The sequence below is a fragment of the Carettochelys insculpta genome, chromosome 16 (assembly GCF_033958435.1).
Source record: "Carettochelys insculpta isolate YL-2023 chromosome 16, ASM3395843v1, whole genome shotgun sequence".
NCBI classification, from domain to species: domain Eukaryota; kingdom Metazoa; phylum Chordata; order Testudines; family Carettochelyidae; genus Carettochelys; species Carettochelys insculpta.
Window position 1 is genome coordinate 36042393 of NC_134152.1, and position 21576 is coordinate 36063968.

Here is a 21576-nt window from a genome sequence, read left to right on the forward strand (position 1 = left end):
GTGGACTGCCCAGGATCAGAAGATGAGTCAAGAACAGAACCCAAGTGCTCCTGACCACACGTCTATTCAGGTCACAAGTGCAGGTGGATGCCTCTCCGTTACGTTTCCTGATGCTTCTGGCCTGAGCCAAGTGATGATGTCAGAGTTGTCATGGCATCCGTATCTATGGAACCAAAATCATCATCATTGTCCTTTAACAAAAACTAAGTAAGAATATGCCCCTGCCAGGGAGAAACTCCCTTTGGAATCAATTGGGATTTCCCTCCACAGGACCGATCCCTGATTTCTTTTTTCTTCTTCCTCCTTTAGTGGAGGGGAGTAGTTGGTGAAAGAGAAGCGGCTGCTCCCTCCGGCCTAACAGAATCTGTGGGCAGCAGGAAGCTGTTTCACATTTCCTGCAGGAAGAAAACGCAGGCTACAGCCCAACTGCCGTTCACTTCCAATTTTTAGACCAAATAACAGGTACATATGTAGCAGCGTAGTAACTAGACCAGGCGTTGGGACCCACAATAGCAAGAAGAGTAATTTTTTTTAAATTTGGTAAAAAACTCAATAATTCAAGAGCTGCAATGCATGTGAATACGAGACAGTCCTTAATAAATAAGGTCAAACCAGACGTTTTGTAACCCCTTATTTTGAGACCAGTGCATACACAATGATTTGTAATGTAATACATGTTTACTGCAGGGCTTTCACTGTTGATCAAAAATAATCAGGAGAGTGTTTGTTTGTTTTTTAAATGTTTCAATTATAGTGTTGGGAGCCAAAAGGAAGTCCTTAAAGAGCCAGATGTTGCAGACCCCAGGACTGAACCCTACCACTCCAGCAGAGCCAAGGGATTGTACTGACCCAAAAGCCAGCAAATGCACACAGCTGAGATCAGTTAGTTCATGCCTGACACTGCGGTTGCCTGTGCTCCGTTGCAGCTCCTCCCCTTAGATATAAAGCAACGGTCATGATTGCAACGTATACATGTGCTTTCTGTCCTGCTTCCCAATGATCGCACTAGGGCGTTTAGAGAATCGGTTCCACGGTGGGAGACCCTTGTGTCTGAGCTGCTGGAGAGAGCAGAGAACAGCAGCTTGGCCTGCTAGGCTTCTACTGTGGCTGCAGTTTTGCGTGGGTGGGCCCCTTTGGGAAGAGGGTGAGAAGGTGGGATAGTTCTGAAGAAATCAGCAAGCGCACTTGCAAGGGCGTGGAGGTGGGGGGCAGGGAGCGCTGCTCCTCACACCTGCACTGCTGATTTTTTCCCCCTCTGTGTATCTCCAAGCCTAGCCTGGAGCCCTTTCAAAGTGGGGCGGCGGGGTTAGCACCACTGCAATAAGGGGAGGCAGAAAAACAGCAGGCCATTTGCAAGACATGCAGTCTGAAGCGCTCAGAAAATCAAACAGTCATGCACGCAGAAAGCAAAGCTGGGGGCTGGGTAAGAAGGAAATAAAGGTGGTGAATAACAATCCAAACAGATCCGGGTGCAATGAGGAACAAGGATCCACCTGTCTATCCACTCAACCCCCCCCCTCCTCTTTCATGGTACCGCCCACTCTCTAACACAGAGACGAAAGCAGACGAGCCCACGCGGCACGGAACAGGGGTCAGCGGCAACGAGGCGGGCTCGGGCTGCACCAGGTCTGCGCGCGAGACGCGGGCACCCGGGAAGGCGGCGGCGCGAGCCTCCCCCCAGCGCCCGGCTCGCAAGCGCCTGGCGGATCCCTGCTGTACAGCCCGGAGCCGGCGAGGCACAGCTGCAGCCAGCCTGGGAAAGATGGAAGGCGCCTCCTTCGGAGCTGGCAGGGCAGGAGGGGCCATTGACCCCGTGGATTTCCTCAAGCAGCCGCAGACCATTCTCAGGATAGTGTCTTGGGTAAGGCACAGCGCCGTCATTTGCAACTGTCATGCATTTATTTATTTCCTCCCAGGGAGACATTGCTCCCTGTATTTTCTCTGGCACCCTCCAGCCTTGCAAGCTCGCAAAGGGGTAAAGGGGCGGCGGGAGCATTCGCAAGACATGCCTCGCGTGCTGCGTGGCTTCGCGTTCCTGTCCTTTCGGGTGGCAGCGGCTCTTAGTTTTATTTAATTTTTGCAAAGCGGGGGGATGGGCGCAGCATTGGGCGAGGGTGTGGGGGCAGACGGGTAACCATTTTTTTTTCCTCATCAGTTCGTGCTGTCATTTCTCCCGAGCCCCAGTTCGAATTACAGGAGCAGGACTCACCCATGCTGGCTTTGGCATGGTTATTATTTGCAGAGTGGAAAGGCCCCTTTTGGGTTACCCGGGGATGTGGAAGTGTCTGCCTCCTGTCTGCAGGAAGGAGGGTATTTTAGGGCTTTATTTTGCAACTGTAGAGGGGTCATTCTTCTTGGTCTCTGGGTTTTTTGATGCTCAAACAAATAGTAGGATGAGGAGGAGAATCCTATAGAAATAAGTAATCAGAAGGCATTTTTCTTCTAGACTTCATGTTTTAGCTCTTCCTAGATCCCTACCGGAATGCAGAATGGTGTAATGGTTTGCTGGCTGGCTTGTTTTTACTTTAAACCCCTATTGCCCAGCCGAAAGCACAAGACCAAATACATTCCCCGAATGCCTGGTTTACGGTGGCTTTGATCTCCGCTGGTCTGTGGGCAGTTACACGGGAAGCTAAGGAAAGAGCTCTGCTTATATCGATTGTGCCAGCAGGTGCAAGGGTGAAGGCTGGCACTCCACCCATAACTTGGCTCTTTATGCTTAGGTTTTATGTGCTGAAACCTGCCTGCTTGTGCTGATGGCTCTTTGGTGACTTGGGGGCCTTCTCCTGAAAGACCTTTGCCAAAAGCCCATATCACAAAAATCACCACGAAGGGGGTACTAATGGGATCCCCTGGGCAGCTCCTGAGCAGTCAGCCTCAGCAGAGAGACCAGGTCTTGAGAGGGTCATGGACTCCTCTTTCCTGTTTAGCAGTGGGGAGGGTCCCTTGAGGATCAAGAGGAGATGCAGTGATGTGTGGGGGAGGTTTGCACTCCTGCTGCCCTGACTGTACCTTCAGTCTCCGAAGCAGTCAATGTGTCACCTTTCCCTAGTGCCAAATGCACTGTGAAATCTATTTTAAATAAAGTGGCAAATCCAAAGCCTCTTTCTACCCATCCCCAGTCCCTCCATGTAATAAAATTCAGACAGCTCCATTAACCATTTCTGAAGCTTTGCCACCAGATGCCCCTGGGCTGGGCCATGATCCAACAAAATGCTTAAGCATGTGCTTATCTTTAAGTACGGGAATAAAACCGTTAAAGTCACATGCTTGAGGGCTTTGCCGGGCCAGAACCATAACCCATTTCCCAGCGCTTTGAGAAAGTATCTGAATGTGATATTGTGTGGTTGAAAATGGAGGCCAGGCACTGGCACAAAATGTCAAGGCAGGTTGCAGTTCATTTCTTTTGCACATGATTGACACAGTGCATGGCAGAGGCATCTTCGTAGATGCTTATGAAGCCTGGGTGGGTTGAATGCAGTTGGGAAACAGGAACAGAATACGCATGCTGGTGTTCAAAAACAGCTCAGAAGAAAGTTCCCACATATGTCTAGTGGCTGTTTGGTCAAACAGGAATTTTTGGGAAATTTTAACCACAAGGGACCAGCCCCAGAGTCAGAATGAAGGTCCTGAAACTGCCAGCTCTTACCCATCATATTCATTCTCAGCATGTAAGTGGCCCCATTTACTCTTAGTCTATTCGTATGCTTACATTTAAGCATAAGCGTAAGTTGTTTGCAGGATCCAAGGGCCTGATCCAAAGCCCATAAAGTCAATCAGCATCTTTCCACTCCAGTGGGTTTTGGACAAAGCCCCAAATGCTTGCATGAATTCATTGAAAAATGCTGCAGGACACGTTTTCTCCTGATTCCACACGGTGATCTGTACAAGGAGCCCTACACCTATACTGATCGGCTTCTGGGCTTGGGGCACCAGCTGGTACATGTTTGGGCCTTGCTTACAGTGGTCAGCTGAAGTGTGCTTCAGTCAAATCATCCTGAACTGGCTTAAACTTGTGTTTCCTTCAGCAAGACTCCTGTGTGAACGGACATGTTTTCTTATGACTTCGCATGTCTTGAGGAGTTAACCTGGTGCATTTGTTGGCTCAGTTTTCACCCTGAACACCTGTCTGCTTGTGTGTGGGCAGCCGTCAGACCCCATAACATCATTGCATCCTACAGCCTCAAGCAAGCACATTCACCGTACCTTCCGTTTTTAACACGTGGTTTGCAGATGTTGTAAACCCAGGCATTGACATTGGATGAAGGGGTGCACTGTAAAGACAAAAGCAGTTCTTGCCTGCCGGATTGTTTCACTAGCTTTGGTTGCAGCCATACTACAGATTACTGGATTTGGGGTGTGACACGCAGCTATCTTGGCATGCAATATTATTTTGAAGATATATTGTTTGCTAGCATCCAGGACTTACAATATGGACCGGGAGCCAGGAAGGGTGTTCTAAGGGGTGTCCCAGTCACAGAGCAAAAAGACTGCCCTTGCCCCAAAGGACTTGTGATTTAAGTAGGAAGAAGAGAGGAGATTGTCTTATTTACTGGGGTGATTTTTCTTCTCTTCATATACTTCAAAACCTGTGTTCTTGTAGAGTTTTAAGTGTGTGGTTCACATAATTGGACCACTCCTCAATGATTCCCTCCCTTTCTACTGCCCAGCCGAATCTCATCCAGTGTGAAATTGCATCTGATAGCCGACCCTTCAGTGTCAGGCCAGTGTGGCTTGCTGGATATTTTTGGGTGGGGGCGCAGCAGGGAACAGGAGAGTTATTTTGCAGTTCAGCTGATATTCGAGCCCAGTTCTGCTTACTTCTCTCACTGGAGTCATTTAATTAAAGTTAGTGGAAGCTTTCTTGGCTGTACCAGAGCAATACAAGACCTAAGCGTTGTGTCCCACTTCAGGCTGTGATCCTCCACCAGTGAAATTGGTGAGAGTTTCATTGTTGATTTCACTGGGAGCAGGCAGGATCTAACTCCTTCATTTGGATTTTAGCAATACTGAGTTACCCAAGGGCTGCAGGATCAAGCCCTTCATCTGACATTTGAGGGCTTTACTGGTTAATATTGATCAGCTCAGAAATCCCCAGTGAACTTTAAAGTTTCAGATAGGATTCAAGTGATTTCTTTAAATACACGGTGGCATTCATTTCTGAAGAACAAAAGGTTCCTGGCATATGCAGTACTCTGACTTTCACAACTGGAAAGCCCCAGGAAACAGTTCCTCATTTATCCTTTTACTCATGGCTGCTGCAGTTTGTGAGTCAAGATATGGTAACACTTGTTTTTGTGGAGTGAAATGAATTTGGTAGTAAACAGAAGTTCATGCAGTCACCAGCTTCTTTCTTTTACATCTGTCCTATTATTAAGATATACATCGTAAATTGATGTATGGTGAAAAGTGGGACACATCAATTTAGTGTAGTTATAAATTTATGGTTGAGGCTTAAAAAGTCTACTCTAAAAGGAAAGATTTTGACAAAGTGTCTTGTATTTTAGCAAAGGATTCCCACCTACCCCCCACCAACTATGGTTGGAAACACCCAAAGAGTCACATGGCACTAGTGCAAACATAACCTTGGAAGGATTAGATCAGTGTCAGTAAATGTTGTTGATAAATACTTATTGCGTTTTGTACACACAAACCAATAATAATCAAATGTATAGACAGGCAAAGTGAAAAATGCTGCTTGAGTACTTATTTGAATTTGATTTAAGGCAGTCTGCATACAATACTGATTGTTTTAACAGTTATAAAACTTACTTTTTGAGCCTCAACGTCTACTCTCCTTAAATCATCACTCTGTGACACACACCCCACTTCTGCGTTTCTGCATAATTGCCGGCAACTCTGAAAATTTAAATAGATACAAATCTAAAAAACCCTACTTTTAAATAAATCCTCCATATCATCCATTGAAATAACAAAAAATCAAAATCAAATTTAGCCTGCCTGAACCAGAAAGCAAAACTGATCCTAAGTAGAAAATGAAACTGATTGGCCTCTTGTGAGCCATGCCAACAAAAACAGTGTCGATGGGGGGAAAAAAACAAAATGCAGTTTTTGAAATTCTTTAATTATTTAGAACCTGAGGTCTTGGTCTTGCTGCACAGGATGATGGAACGACTGGTTCCCAGGGTGCTTTGAATGATCAGGCTTCGCCTGGGCTGCAGGGCCTGGCAGAGCAGATCTTACTGCATGGGCTGGCCCTATGTTGATTAGTAACACAGATAAGGAATTGGGTATTTAAAACAAAAAAAAAAAGGCGGGGGGCAGATGCTCACCTGGCATAAATCATAGAGATATGGCCTGGAAGGGACCTTGAGAGATCTCCAAACCCAGCCCCCCGTGTTGAGAAGTAAGACCATCCTGGACAGATGTTTCTCTGACCTCTTCTTTACAACTCCAAGTGTTAGAGATTCCACAGCAGTGCTCCATCAGCCTCTTTGGAGCTTGTTGATTTATATTGCGGAGAACCTGCCCTGTGATTTTCTTAGTGGCAGTGACCCTTAAATAGTTGGTACCATTTGTTTTTATTTTCTTAATAAGTTAATTTCTAGTTGTGTTGTCAGGTTCAATGTAGAAAGCCTCTCCTTTGTAGAGTGTTACCATGTTTGGGGGGGGGGTTTCCTGTTTTCTTATACGTTGCTGACAGTGAAACGTGTCTGAAGCCACCAGACAGGGACAGGCCAAAATCAGTTGTTTCACCGTGGTGAAGTACCGTTGTAACCGTCTTCACGGGTTCTGAGAAGTGCCTGTTTGTGGCCTCCTCTGAGGCTAGGTTGCCCAGGCCCTGTTCTAGCAAACCATGCTACTCAGCAAAGCAGTTTGGCATATGCTGCAGTGCTTTGCTGAACTGTGTCTCCAATGAAGAGATCTCTGTACTGGTTTCGCTGTGTGAAGGAAAACAGACAAGGCTTTGACAACATGGAGGATGCAGCATCTGTGTTATTCTTGCCTTCTACTTAGGTGAACTGCTGGTATGTGTGATTCCCCCCTGGGGGAGTATCGTGCAGACCAAGCTATGGCTTCGGCGTGAGGACAGGAATGGAAGATTTGCCATTCTGACTGCGTGGTGGATCGGCTTTTTACAACTTTTGACAACAAAATTGTTGTAAGTGATTTGGGATGGAGACTGCAAACCTTTTACTCTCCCAAGTAAGCCTGGGTTAGTCAAAGAGCGCTACTGAGGCTGATCAGATTGGGCTGATCACCTGGGGTCAGCAGCATCATAATGCCAAATCCCACAAAGGCTCTTGCAGATGGTGCACCGTTAAGATCCTTGAGGTGGCTTGGCTGGGTCACGGGCAGTCCCATCCTGCAAAGTACTGGGCACCTCCTATGAGACATTGTCAAGAGATGAGAGCCTGGCCCAATTCAGCAAGCTGTTAAGTAACTCCCATTGCCTCCCAAGATACCAGTGATTCTCAAGGCTCCCTACATTTAAAATCAAAGATGGGGTGATTGTAAGGATGGCCTTGTGCTTATGGTACTTTCTGACATCTCAGATATTCCAGGTTCAGTTCCTAGCTTTACATCAGCTGAGTATTTAACCTCATATTTATACTAAATGTATTAGCTGGATATTAACATCTGGATTGTTTTCTGGCCTTTGTGACTGTTTGGTTTAGGACCTCCTGAGCTTCCTGTGTTCATTCTGTACTTCCTCGTTCTGTAGATTACACGTGGAACTTTACAAGCTGGGAGGGGTCACAACTGCTCTGAAGGATAGGCTCATAATTCAGAAAGATTGGGAGAAACTGAAGAAATGGTCTGAGGTAAACAGGGTGAAGTTTAAAAAGGACAAATGCAAAATATTCCATGTAGGAAGAAATAATCAGCTTCATACATACAGAATGGGAAGCGACTGTCTAGGAAGGAGCACTGCAGAAAGGAATTTAGGGGTCATAGTGGGCAAAAAGCTAAATATGAGTCTACAGAATGATGCTGTTGCAAAAAAAACCAAACATGATTCTGGGATGCATTAACAGGTGTGTTGTGAGCAAGACACGAGAAGTCATTCTTCTGCTCTACTCAGTGCTCATTAGGCCTCAGGTGGAGTGTTGTGTCCAGTTCTGGGCACCACATTTCAAGAAAGATGTGGAGAAATTGGAAAAGGTCCAGAGAAGAGTGACAAGAAGGGTGAAAGGGCTAGAGAACATGAGCTGTGAGGGAAAACTGAAAGAACTGGGCTTGTTTAGCTTAGAAAAGAGAAGACTTAGAGGGGACATGATAATGGTTTTCAAGTACCTCAAAGAGGGCTATAAGAAGGAGGCAGAAAAATTGTTCTCCTTGTCCTCTGAGGATAGGACAAGGAGCAATGGGCTGAAACTGCAGCAAAGAAGGTTTAGATTAGACCTTAGGAAAAAGTTCCTAACTGTCAGGGTGGTTAAACACTGGAATAAGTTACCTGGGGAGGTTGTGGAATTTCCATCGCTGGAGATATTTAAGAGCAGGTTAGACAGACACCTATCGGGATGATCTAACCCATGGTTTCCCACACTGGCGAGAAGAAATTCCAGGGGGGCATGAGGCGACCCAGGCCCCCCAGCTCCATCATTCCCCCCATCTGAAGAAAGAGCCGGCCTTGGCTTCTGACTCTCAGCCCCTGCCATTTTACATGGCTGGCCCGGCACAGCCGCTATAAGAACCAGGCAGCTGGCGAAGACCCACGTGGAGCTAGCTGCCTGCTGCAAAGGCGATTGAATGTGGGGGGGAGGGTGGGGTAAGAGCGGGACTAATGGTTCCTGGCTTTGTGGGAGGGGAGGGGCTCAGGTAGGTGGCTTTCAGGGCTTGCTGGGCTCGGGCTTGCAGGTGGGCAGTGCAGGGTGGCTTGGGCTGGAGGGCAGGTAGCTGGCCCTTGGAGCTTGGGCACCTGGTGCATGGCTGGGGCAGATGGCTGGTGAGCCGGCAGCTGGCCTTAGCAGCATGGGGCTTGAGCGGCTGGCACGTGGCTGGGGTGGATGGCTGGTGAGCAGGCAGCTGGTCCCGGCAGTGCAGGGCTCAGGCAGGTGGCTCTGGCAGTGCAGATCTCAGGTGGGCGGGTGGCTTGCGGTGGGAGCTCTAGCAGCTGGCACAGGGCTTAGACAGCCAGTCAGCTGGGGCTGTACCAGGCACCCACAAGGGACCAAGAAAAACTACTTGTGCTTATTTTTAATTTTAAATAACATTTTTACATCGCATGTAGTACATGCTCATACATTTCTGTTAGTCTGTGAGGTGCCACAGGACCCCTCATTGCTTTTGTAGTAGTGGGCAGTGTTCCCTGTAAGCTGCGCACTTGGGCAGCTGCCCAGGAGAAATTCAGGTGCTGCCCCACTGATTAGCAGAGTGTCACAGCCACCCACAGCAGTCAGCATGTGTTTTACTGGTGGTGCACATCCACTCATTTGGTGCCAATAACAAAACTTATTCTGCCCATGGATGATTTAAAAAAATAGAAGGAACACTGGTGATGTGTTCCTCTGCCCCCTGAGTCTTTTTCAACTAGTAGTTGGAAAATGGGGGGGAAAAAAAAGTTGATTTTTCAAAAATTATTTTTGGTTAAATGTTTTCCTAAAACTCAAATTGTTTTATCTAGAACCTTCGTGTAAAATTTTAATCCAAATGGAGTTTTTCTGTGAAGAAGTTTGTATTTGGTTTAAAAAAATGCTTTGATGAGAGAGTTCCAGCCGTTTTGGACCATAGTTTTCAGAGGCGTACGCTTGAGGGGTTATTTTTAGTGACCGGAGAAGAAACTGTATACACCCCTAATAAGGTGCTGTCCACGTTCCTTAGCATGAAGGCAGAAACCACAAATGAGTAACACCGAGGCATGACTTGAATTCCTGAGCCATTGCTGAATGAGCTGGGAACTGCCACTTCTGATACCTGAAACACTGCTGTAGCGTCCCCGTCCTTCACACATATCTGTGCATGAGGTAACCCTGAGGCTATGGTCTGGCTCCCCACCTACCCTCCTGTCCTTTCTGAGCGATGGCATGTCTCACCAGTGCTCAGTGTGAAGAAGACACTCTGGGACAGTCAGTGGGATTTTGGACAGAGCCCTGTGCTCCCTGACTGCTGCATGAGGAGGGAAGAGCTTGGCTTTGCTTGCCTTATCCACAGAAACCTGACAGAGAGAGGATGAGAGGAGCTGAATGACTTTGGATTATAGCCTAATTTGTGCCTAACTGTCTCCATAAGCCACCCTCCATGGGACAGGACTAGCATGGAGGGCCATGGCAAGACCAATGGGGACTGGCTGAGTAGGTGCTGGTCATATATGTTAGGGGTCTGATCCTCCAAGGTTCTGCATTCAGGAGGCGCTGAGGGGCGGGCAGCCTGTTCTTCCACACATCAGATTTTGAAGAGGTTGCCAGCCCTGGAGGGCAAAGTCCTGGAGAATGGGTGCTGCCTGGCCAGCAAAGCGATGTGGAGAAAGCCCCTCAAAATGGCAGGGGAAGGGTTGCTGGGACTCAGTGGTCCTCTTAATTCTTGGACTTCTCTCCTAGCCAGCCGTGTGCAGGGGCTGTGGCGGGGAGAAATCCCTGAGGCGATTGCAGATGAGGCAGTGAACCCTGAACCTTTCTCCCTGGGGCAGTGGATGGCGTGAGGGGAAGGGGGAAGCTTGCCCTGCCTCTTTCCTTGCTGGGCTTGGTTTGTAGGAAAATGAAGCCTCCAGCCTTCCAGGCCGTCGATCCAGCCCCTTGCACCAGTGCTAAATCTGAGGAGTGTGGCACAGACTGGCACCCTGTGCCTTATTCCCCTTGCAGTGCCCTGCTCCCTGGTGGCACTGTATGTAAACCCCAAATGATAACAGTGTGTTCATTGGCCTGGCTTGGCCTGGCCTACACGGGTGCCAGTCAGGCAGGTGTTTGGTGTGAGGTGGCACTGGGCTTCTGGGTACTGGTCTGAGGCCTGCCAAAGCCTCGCCATCCAGGCTGTCTGAGGGGCCGTAGCAGCTGCACACAGCAGCCAGTCAGCGAGGTTCAGCAGCTTGCGCCTGGGTGCTTGCAAGTCCCTCCCAACTGAGTGGCTTTCCTCACAAAGCTGGGCCTCGTGGCGGTTCTGGGTTTGCTGTGGGGGCAGAACTTCAGCTCCGTAGTGCTGAGGCCCAGAGGCCACACGACCAGTCATCCCAATGGCAAAGGAGTGGGTTTTAGGGTGCTGCATTTTTCCCCCAGAACTCGGCTGTGCCTGCAGCACCCCCCCCCACACTCCTTGTGCCCCAAGTTTGGAGCCAGATGTGGCAGTAGTGTCAGCTTGAGGACTCAGGGCTGTCCCAGGAGGGTTGTGCCATCTCGCAGCCCCGTCAGCTCCGGGGTGCCTCAGGGAGTGAATTTAGTATTTGTCAGTGGAGAGGCAGTGTAGCCTAGTGGGTAGGACGCCGCACTGGAAGGTGAGATAACTGGGATCCATTCCTGGCTGGGTGGTATTGGGCATGTTATTTCCCCTTGTATTTGAGAGACTGTAAGGAGCTGACTCTGACTGTGCGAAAGTGCGGCACCTAGCCCGGGGAGGGCCTGAGTTCTTTTGGGGCTCGTTTGCTCTGCCACAGATGTCCGAGTTTACAAATCACTTTGGCCCAGATCCTCAAAGGTATTTAGGTGCCTCATTGCTGCTAATTTCTGTAGAAGTTTGATGCCTTAAGTAACTGTGAATCTAGTAGACTCTCTCCCGTCTGTACTATGGGGACAATTCCTCCCTCCCAGGGGTGGCTTGAGGATAAAGATGCTGAAGGTTATGAGGTGCTCAGCAATGTTTCCTCTGTTTTTGCATGCACAAGCAGTATAAATTTTGTTATGTGCACTGAGACGTGCCGATGTGCACTGCCAGTAGAAAAACAGGCTGCTTGCTGTGGGCACTCTGCTCATCACCTGGGCTGCATCTGAATCTCTCATGGGCGGCCACTCAGGTACTCAGCTAACGGGAAACACTGGTGCTCAGGTATTCTCGCTGCATTGCTGCTATTTTCTACATATTTTGGGGGCATAATTTCAGATGAGAACTCATATTTTTGGAAACCCAAAACTCCTCCCCAGAGTTACTGGCCTCAGCCTGAAATTACTGAAATAGGAAGGATTTAAAAATGGAATTTACTTCTTTTGGATCCCTCTCCCCTCAGACGGCGACACATTCATCATCAATCAGTGCCCCTTTGGTGCACAGTGAGAGAGTCAGACCTGTTCTTGTGCGCTGTCTTTATGGTACAATGCCCGGGTCACTGAGGCTGCAGGGGAGGTTTATCTGTTTAATATAAACACATCAATGAATTTTTAAATGATCATGGGCAAAATTTCCAGAAGCACCTAAGTGACTTAGAAACATAGATCTTCAGTGTAAACCTCAGGCTCCCAAGTCACTTTGGCATGTCTGAAGATTTCACCTGCTAGCTGCTAAGATCCCAGTTTAGTGCCCATTGGGGATCTTTCAGCTGGTGGTGGATCCTGCCTGTTAGGCTGGATTGGATCAGAGGCCCTTTCAGAGTCCAGTAATAGTACACTGCAGATGGCTGTGTTACAGTGTGATCGCTACACGTCTCAAGTGCTGGAAGCTGTCATCATTTCACTGCCCACATACCAAGGCTGCATGACTATGACACTGGAAGTTCACGACTGCTTACTTACGGAGTTGTGCAAAAGACACATGATACACTGAGCAGACATGTCTCATTGTAAGCTGTCATTTTGTTACACGCTAAAACTCCAGGAGCTATGATTAGACAGTTAATAGGGCAAAGGAGAAATCCAGGTTTTTATTCCTGGAAGGTCTGAGTAAGACGGTGAAGACTGGTACTGCAGTAGATAAAGAAGTATTATCACGCTGTTCTATCCACTGACCAGCCAGCAAAATAATCCTGTGAAATCAGATGTTCTCAATTATTCATGCTGTCCAGACACCCATTATTTCTGTCCAGGCCTGTTTTGTAAATGCTGCATGTGTTTCCAAAGGCTAGTAACAACTTTACATTATTTATGAACAGATTTTTACAACTGCTGAGATTGCAGCTGTTGTCAGGACAGGGTGAGAATTCTGATTGATGGGGGAGGGGTTTCAATGCTGTCTATTTCTGTTTGCGGGGTGGCATTCCCAGCCTGGCATGCCAGCAGAGCGCTCTGCAAAGGGGATTGCTATCAGAGCAGTAGGTGCCCCTGAAAGCGAATGCAACAGACCTGATGCTCAGAGTCATGGTAGGGCCACAGTTGGAGCAGGGTGCTGTGGAAACTGATTGAGTATGAAGATCTGGGAAAACTGAGGGGGAAGGAGCTGATCATCTCCCGTGTGATGGAGGAGAACAAGGAGGACGTGCTGGTTTCTAGCCTCTGCAAACACTAGAGGCCCAGGACCCACCAGGTTTTGGGAGCCTGAGGTCCTGCACGTGAATTGTGCAGCTAGCTGCTATCTGTGCTGCAGGTTAACCCCAAATGTACTGAGGATTAAGACCCAGATCCAAAGTTTACCATCCTGCCTCTGATATTTGACTCACACCGCCCCAGGAGGACCTGATTTGTGGTAACTGAGTCATTGTCTGGGGGCTCTGAACAGCTGCCTGTGCTCTCAGTTTCTGTTGTTGGTTATTCCAGACCACCCCTGCTGGCTGGGGGCCAGAAGCAGGAGAACCTGGTTCCCATCACAAGATCAGGCCTGAGAAGACAGGAGTGTTTGTGCAAGCCGTGGGGAGGCAGGGCTGGTGGTGGTGTGAGGGGCCTCATTCACTCAGGGGGCTCCTGGGAGGGAGATGCATCTCATATTGGGGTGAAGCCTTGGGAGAGGGACTGAACACCAAGGTTTCATTCCATGTTCCCCAGGCACCAGGGAGCTTATTGAGGGACGTGTGTGAGAGATGAGCTTTCAGAGCTGAGGCTTTGTGCATGGGTTGGTAGAGGGATGATAACTGTCGCCTCTCTACAAGGGGTAGCTGTTATGCCCCTGGTGTGCTCTGCCCTGAGCCCTCAGTTATTCGCTCTTCGGCCTGTCGCGCTGGGGCCTGCACAGACCTCTGACCAGCCTCCCTGGAAACACCAGGCCATCTGAGAAGCAGGCCAGCCAGGAAGCTGTCCGTCCATCGCCTGTAGGTCTCGCAGGTTGCGGTAAGTTTTGCACCCAGACAGGTGGACAGAGGCTGTGAAGGTAGGCCCTATAGAGTCAGGGCTGGATTTTCCAGGAATAGGACTCCCTCGCCTCCCTGGGCGCCAGAATCTCTGAGGACCTCGTTGTGTCACCACACTGAGGCGTGAGGTGATGGCATTTACCCTCAGTGTCATGGCTACGTTTCCCCGAAGCATCCTCGTGCCGCACCACTGCTTTCTGACACAGTTACCATGACACAGATTACATGACGTCCCCGTGGGACACCCTAGGGCACAGCACAGGCCTGAGGCAAAGAGGCCAGGACCACTGTGTGTCCTGAATAGAAAGCACTGGCAGCGAAATGAACTTGCCGCTGTTAGTGGAGGTGAGGCACAGAACTGAAGGTTGCTGTGGGCAGCAGGGCCAACAGCCTCTGCAGGCCTGGCGACAAGGTGTGGCAGGGCCACTCCGTGCCCCCCGAAGAGGCGGAGTCTCGGGCAGAAGGGGCAGGGCTGAGGGAGTCGGCGCTGAGCGCTACCTGGAGCCTGGTGCTGGCCCTCTGCCCCAGCCCTCGCAGCTGTGTGGAGTGGCACGCCCAGGAGGTTCCAGAGGAGCCAAAGGCTCTGGCCCCAGTAGCAGTGGCAGCAGCCAGGAGCTCTGGGTGTCTCTGAAATCCCAGGGCCCTGGGCACTTGCCTTCCTTGACCCTCCCGTGGGTGAGCCTGGCCGCGGGATAGTGTCAGAGGACAGCCAAAAGCCCACTTCGCAGATGTTAGTCCGACGGCCTCGTCCAGCTGCTGCGACGATGGTTGCAGTGTCTGGGACAGAGGTTGGTTGGTGGGAGCTGGGCTGGTGTGAGGAAGGCGCCTGTTTGCAAGCTGCTCCAAGGTTTAGCGTGTCAGGTCAGTTGTGCGTGCGTCTGCGCGTGTGCACGTGCACCCGCTGGTTCCATGCCAGAGTGCAGGGGAAGTGGCCATAGGGGTACGCCCATATCACAGCCATACTTGCGATCACTGGTTCTGTCTGTCAGATGCCTCGTTAGTGTCATTGGTACCAGGAAGCCTCCAGGCCAACAGCTGCAGCATCTCTAGAGCCCTCTTAGATGCTAGGGAATTTGGGCCGCGAGAGCCCTGGAGTTGCCTTTGCTCTCAAGTTAAGCTCTCTGTCTCCGGCTGCATCCTTAGGAGCCAGTGGGGTGTCGAGACAGACAGAGATCCTGCGCCTTGGCAGTGACAAGACAAGATCAGAGCTTCACAGCTTGAACACAGGACACTGGCAGGCTGTGCTGTGCTGCCCACTGACAGCAAAGAAATCGACACCACAGTGCACCGCTGTGGAGGTAGGGCCAAGCCAGGCTCTGAAGTGCCTAGGAAAGGAGTCGGGTGCATAGATATGTCTTGTCATATTGGTGTCATGTGCAGTGTCACTCTGGCAGGCAGCGATTGCCAACGGTGTCCACATACGCAGCTGCCACACTTTCCTGTTTGCCAGGACCAGGGAGTGGCCTCAGGACTCAGCAGGCATTCAGGGCATCTGCACAGAGGGCTGGGGGATTCTGCATTCTGTCCGTGCCCCATTTGTCTCCTGGCAATGTGACTCTTGAAGGAGCCATTGATTGCCTGGCAGGACCTGCCTGTGGCTGTTGGGGGTGGGATGTGTGGAGCCAGGAGATGCAGAAGCTAATGCAACAACGGGCAGCCCTGATCTCAGCTGCAGGAATCCAGCAGGTTCAAAGTGAGCTGGGCCTTACAGGGTAGCCAACTTTGGCTCTGCCTCCCAGGCCCTGTCCAGCTGTCTCTTACGCCATCTTGCAGAGCCCCAACCCCCCTGTGCAGATTGGGTGACATTCAGCCCATGCAGGAAAGCAGTCTGGGGCCTATGTGCTGCGGGTGAGAATTAAGTGGTGCCTTGGCCTTTTTGCTGGTTCTCTTATGTGCATGCTCACCTTACAAAAAAATCATCTGTTCCCCCAAGTGCCCTCTGATTTTTTTTTTCCATTCATGTACAGAATAAATTTTGTTATGCGCACTAAGGCATGTGCGGAGGTGCACCTCCGGTAGAAACACCAGCTGCTGGCTGTGGGGGTTCTGCTAGTCAGCTGGGCGGCATCTGACTCTCTCCTGGGTGGCCGCCCAAGCACACAGCTTCCGGGGAACGCAGGCAGTGACCCTAGTGTGCCTGCCCAGGAGGGGAGGACAGTTCCTTGACTACTCCCTGTTGGACAGCTGGAGAAGTGGCTTCTTTAAAGTGATCCCTCAGTGATGGTGGTTGCAAAGAGGTTTGATCCAGGTAGATTGGAGCAGAGCAGGGGGCATCATGCAAGCTCTCCCTCCTTCCCCCCAGCAGCTCTGCTGGTCCACATCACCCTGGTCTGTCACACACCTGTTAGCCAGTCTCCCGAGCAGCACCTGCCAAGTGCCCAGCAGCTTTGCAAGGCATGGTGGCATCCGTTAGGGGACCAGAGGAAAGCCAGCAAAGCTGCCTTGCTTTCGTCCTTCAGCTGGTTGCAAGCTACGTCTCTAGATACAGATCTCTCCAGCCCCAGCAGTGCTGAGCATAACACAGTCCTGTCTTTCACTTAGGGCCTGACCATGACACTCCTCCCAGGCAGCAGCTGAGCTTCCCTCTGGCTTTTCTGCCCTCTCCTTCCACCCTTCCCATTGAGTCTTTTTCAGGAGCAATGTGCTCAGCAACTCAGTTATTCCCAGTAACTTTGTTTCTCTCCAGGCCCCAGTGACTCAATGTGGTTGATTGCGTGCAGCCTGGCAGCGAACAGCCGTGCAAGCACACAGGCTGTGCCTGGATCTGGGTGATCTATTTTCACTCCGCCCGGTCTGGATCAAGACTAACGTCCCTGTAAATGCACTGTAAGCGGACTCACTGCAAAGCCGAGAAGAAATCCCTAGGATGGAGGGACTGGGAACCCTCCACCAGCCCATAGTTGATAGGCCACCCTCCCGGCAAGTGTAGGGATCCCTCTCCTGAGCGCCTCGTTGCCATGGAATCCAGCGGAAGACTGAATCCAATTATTTCACTATTGGAAAACAGAGTTTAGCGTAAACAGCTGCTGGCGTGCTTTCCCCTCCCCAGGTCTTCTCCATCGTGGTGTTCGGCTCCATCATCAATGAGGGCTACATCAACCAGGAGCACGAAGGGGAGCTGAAGTGCATCTTCAACCAGAACGAGGATGCCTGCAACTATGGCATTGCCATCGGCATCATCGCCTTCTTCGCCTGCATCTTCTTCTTCGTCGTTGACCTCTACTTCCAGCAGATCAGCAGCGTGAAGGACCGGAAGCGGGTCGTCCTGCTGGACTTGGGCTTTTCAGGTAGGCCAGCGGCTGGGTCGCGTGGGCAGTGGAGGCTGCCCAGAGTTGGATTCAGGCCAGCTAGGCACATTGTCCTAGGAGGGGTCTCCTTGGCTCTGTCCTGTGCTCTGAATTGAAGTGGCAAGGCTCAGCAGTAACCGGTACCCTTTGATGCCACAGGTGTGGCAACAAGAAAGTCCCTTAATTATCTCACTCAAGGCCTGTCTGCTTGGTGACTGGGCCAGGCCCATTGTATTCTGACCCTACCATTCACAGCCCTCTTCTCCGTAGGATAGGCGAGGCTCCTTGGAGCAGTGGCTCTGGGAGTTAATTCCCTACTGAGAGACAATGGGAAGTTCACACCTTTCCGAGATACTGTTTCAGGCTCTCTGCAGACTTGGACAGATGTCACTTACCCAGGGTTGTGCTTTCGAGCTGTTTTGTCCTCTACAGCTATGGAAGTTAGAGTCCATTTATTTAAAATACAAGCAGAGATTCTGACCAGCATCTGATGAAGTGAGTCTGTGCTCACGAAAGCTCATGCTCAAAACTTTTCTGTTAGTCTATAAGGTGCCACAGGACCCTTCGTTGCTGTTACAGATCCAGACTAACACGGCTCCCCCTCTGATACCAGACTCCAGGGTCATGTCTACACTTAGGAAAAACTTTGAAATGGCCATTCTAATGGCCAAGTTGAAGAATACTAATGAGGCGCTGAAATGAATAGCATTAGCATGCTGCAGCATTTCAAAAGTGTCGCGTTTCACTCGTGCACGGCTCATCTACTGATAGGATTAAGGGGATTTTGATGCTTGCAGGGTCCTTTCTAAAAGAAACCCTGTGTAGACGACCTGCGCACCAGCGAAACGTGGCATTTTCGAAGTGCTGCGGCAGGCAGCATGTTAATGAGTTCCCTGAATATTCATTTCAGGGCCTCATTAGTATTCTTCGGTTTGGCAATTAGCATGGCAATTTTCAAGTTTTTCCTAAGTGTAGCTGTAGCCCAGGCTCAGGGGCCCTGGTGTTGATTGCTGCTGGATCCCTTTCTGGAGAACATACAGCACTAGACCTTTATCCCAAAGTCAGACAGGAGTCCCCATGACCTCCATGGGAGCTGAACCAGACACAGTAGCTGGAACCACTGGGCCAGCAGGAGTCATCCCGAGATCACCTCATCTGGAAGGTGCATTTGGCTGGATTTCTAGCCCTCCTGTTTTGAAAGGCTGCAGGGGGTTTTTCCAGCCCTGGGAGACTTGAAGAATGAAAGTACCTGTCTGTGCATCATCACATCACCCTGTTGAGAATGAGAAGTGCTAGGCAGAATACTCTAGTGAGACGTGGGAGGGAGTATTCTGTACCCACAGTAGCAGGAAATATACTGTAAAGACTCAATTTCTGTTACGTGAGAATACTCGAGTATGGGAGACTGAGAGTTCCAATGCCTTCTAAGGGATTTAGATGCCGAGGGTCTATTTGTGTTAGTGGGAATTGAGCATCCAAATAAATACCTTTTGGCCTCTTTGAAAACTTCTGTGTCAGGGTCTGACCCTCCACTGTCTTGTACCTTGCGTAGCCAGTTACATCAAGCAAGGTGCATGTGGAAAGCTCTCCTTCGGATTCAAGGCCTCGTGCTTCCCTCACTTACACTGGTCTTCTGAGATGTTGCTCCACTTACTTCTTTAGTAGTCTGTGTTGTAGTTGTGCTTCCATCAGTGAAAGGTCCCGTCCTGCAGTCAGCATGCATGCACAATTCTCATTTGTTTCCAAGGGAATCGCTCATAAGCTGGGCAGCATTTCAGTATTATCTGTTGCAATGCTGAAATTAAAACTCAAGTTTATTTTTATGCATTTCTTTCCATTTTTAATCAATTGAAATTTTCAGTTTTGGACTGCTGTGGAGGGGATCAGACAATTATTTAATGATTGTAGATGCCGAGGTTCAAAACGTGAAGGCTTTGTACCTGTTACAACACACATTATCAACACGACATGTCAAACCATAAAGAATTAAATCCTCTTACAGCCAAATTCAATAAATTCTCTAGTGGTATTTTTCTGGCATTGCTTATCCGTACATGTGGATTATTGATGGAAACGTTCTTTTGTTGGGTTGCACATGTACAATGAAATTAATGTTTACTCGCATAATTACTGACCCTTCCCAGGTGCAGGGTTGCTTTTAAGTCTTCTCCCAGTGTGTGTTTGTTGCAATCCAATGCACAGGGGTTGTGTGTGATGACATTTTGCTAGGCAGCAAGCTGAAGACTTTGGGATGGAGCTCCATGGTGTCTCTGGCTATAAATTGTAAAATACCCATTTGGCCCTTTGTGTGTGTCCTGTGTGTTGATTGCAGAGCGCTTAACTTTTTCTGGAGAATGATCTTTTCCCCCAGAAACACCTATAACAGAAAACAATTTACGTCATGCCTCCTAAACAAGCCACTTAAATGTACATCAAGTGGACATAAGACCTGTGAGGGACACAACTAGGGTTCCCTCTGATTTTATCTATCCATGGGTGAAATAAATTTTTTGTGCCCCAACAGTGTGAACCACCAGGAGAAACACATGGCTGTGGGCACTCTGCTAATCAGCTGAGCAGCTCCTGAATCTCTCCTGGGCACCGGCCAAGCGCTCTGCTCACAGGGAGCACTGGTCACAATCTCCAGTACAAGTGAGAGACTTGAAACTAACCAGCAGCACAGTGTGCGTTGCCCTGCTTGGCAGCTGTGGTTATAGTGTACAAACAAACTGTAATAACTACCGTGCCTGTGAGAATCAGGATGACTCAGCACCCAGAAGGATAGCTAGAAGTGGTAACCTAAGCAGTGTGTGGAACACCAGGCATTGGGTTAAGCTTGGATCTCATTTCATGGACATGAATCCAGAGTCACTCCACTTAAGCAGGGAGAAAAGCTGCTCTGGGTTTAGCTGACATAAGTGAGGGCTTGTCATCTGGTACAGTGTAATTAAAGACTTCCTCGTTTAGAGTCAGGGTGTTTGGTCCTTGGACAAAACCACAGCAGAGCTTCCCCAAGCCAGGGCGACAGTGTCAGGCCTGTAAAGCAAGAATGCACATCCTAGAGACGAAAGATAGTTTGGTTATGGCTCCTCCTTCCACTTTCAGCTGCTAAGTCACACTACAGGAAGCCCAGGAATACACTGATCTGGTGTGATTTTTCCTTTTCAGCAACTGTTGTCATAATCCCAGGGACTTTTTCAGTCAGCCGAAGTAGGTGAAGTGATCCATGAGGCCACTGGTGGAAAAGGTGGTGAGGGGACGCCGGGGAGGGGAGGAGTCCACATGATCGCAAACAGGAGACAGGGTGAGCCAGGAAGTGACCAATGGGAGATGAACTGACCCATGAGGCAACTAGTGGCTGATGAAATGATCTGCAAGACAACCAGTGGGAAGTGAGAGAACCCATAAAGCGACCAGTGGGAGGCAAGGTGATCCCTGGGGCGACTAATGGGAAGCATGTGGTTTGTGAGATTGTCAAAGGCAGGAGAGTTGTCCAAGAAATAATTAAAATGGAGTCACCATGTGAAGCTCTATCCTAAGTGATGGGGATTTAACCTCCTCTCACGGAAGATTCTTCCATGACCTTATGTGGCAGAGCTGCAAACCCTGTATGCCTATGTGGACACAGGGACTAAAAGTAGAAGATGATGCAGGAAAGAGTATCCACTGGTTTCTGTCTTAGGCATCTATCTATTGTGTCCATCATCTTGGTCCCTAGGCACTTGTTTCTTCAGAGCCACATGCACTGGGATCACCAGTTATAGAGGACTAGTACCAGCCTAGCCGTCAAAAGCCACAATGGGACTGCATTCTCAGAAAGGCTTGAATTCCACTTCCATTTAAGCATGCAAATGCAAACCCCTGGGCACGGCCTTTGCAAGGAAAGGTAGCAATCGTGTGCAGCCAACAACTCGTGCAAAACAACCTTGTAAATGGGTTTGATTGTCTGGTTTGATTATATTCCCTGGCTCCGCTTTTCTTCTAAAATAATTGCTGCCAATGTTTTGGGTTTTTTTTGGTTTGTTTGTTTGTTTGTTTTTTACAAGTAGTCCTGCACCCAAACACATCACTCTCCTCCCAGATAAATGGCAGGCAGTTAGTTGCTTTCATAACCAGCCTCTGTACAAACAGGCTTGGCAGCAGAGACTTAACTTCCTCATTGTATACAGCCTCTGTAGTCCCACAGAT

At 49.5% G+C, this 21576-nt stretch overlaps 1 protein-coding gene across 1 annotated transcript in view; it reads left to right on the plus strand.

Moving 5' to 3' along the window:
* Positions 1 to 1601: 1601 nt before the first annotated feature.
* The window catches only part of SYNGR3 (synaptogyrin 3), a 41386-nt gene continuing 21411 nt past the window's right edge, over positions 1602 to 21576 (plus strand). The window contains exons 1-2 of the mRNA XM_075010276.1: positions 1602 to 1861; positions 17151 to 17388. Coding sequence (XP_074866377.1) covers positions 1763 to 1861; positions 17151 to 17388 — 337 coding nt within the window. The 5' untranslated portion in view covers positions 1602 to 1762. The remainder of the gene's footprint in view (positions 1862 to 17150; positions 17389 to 21576) is intronic.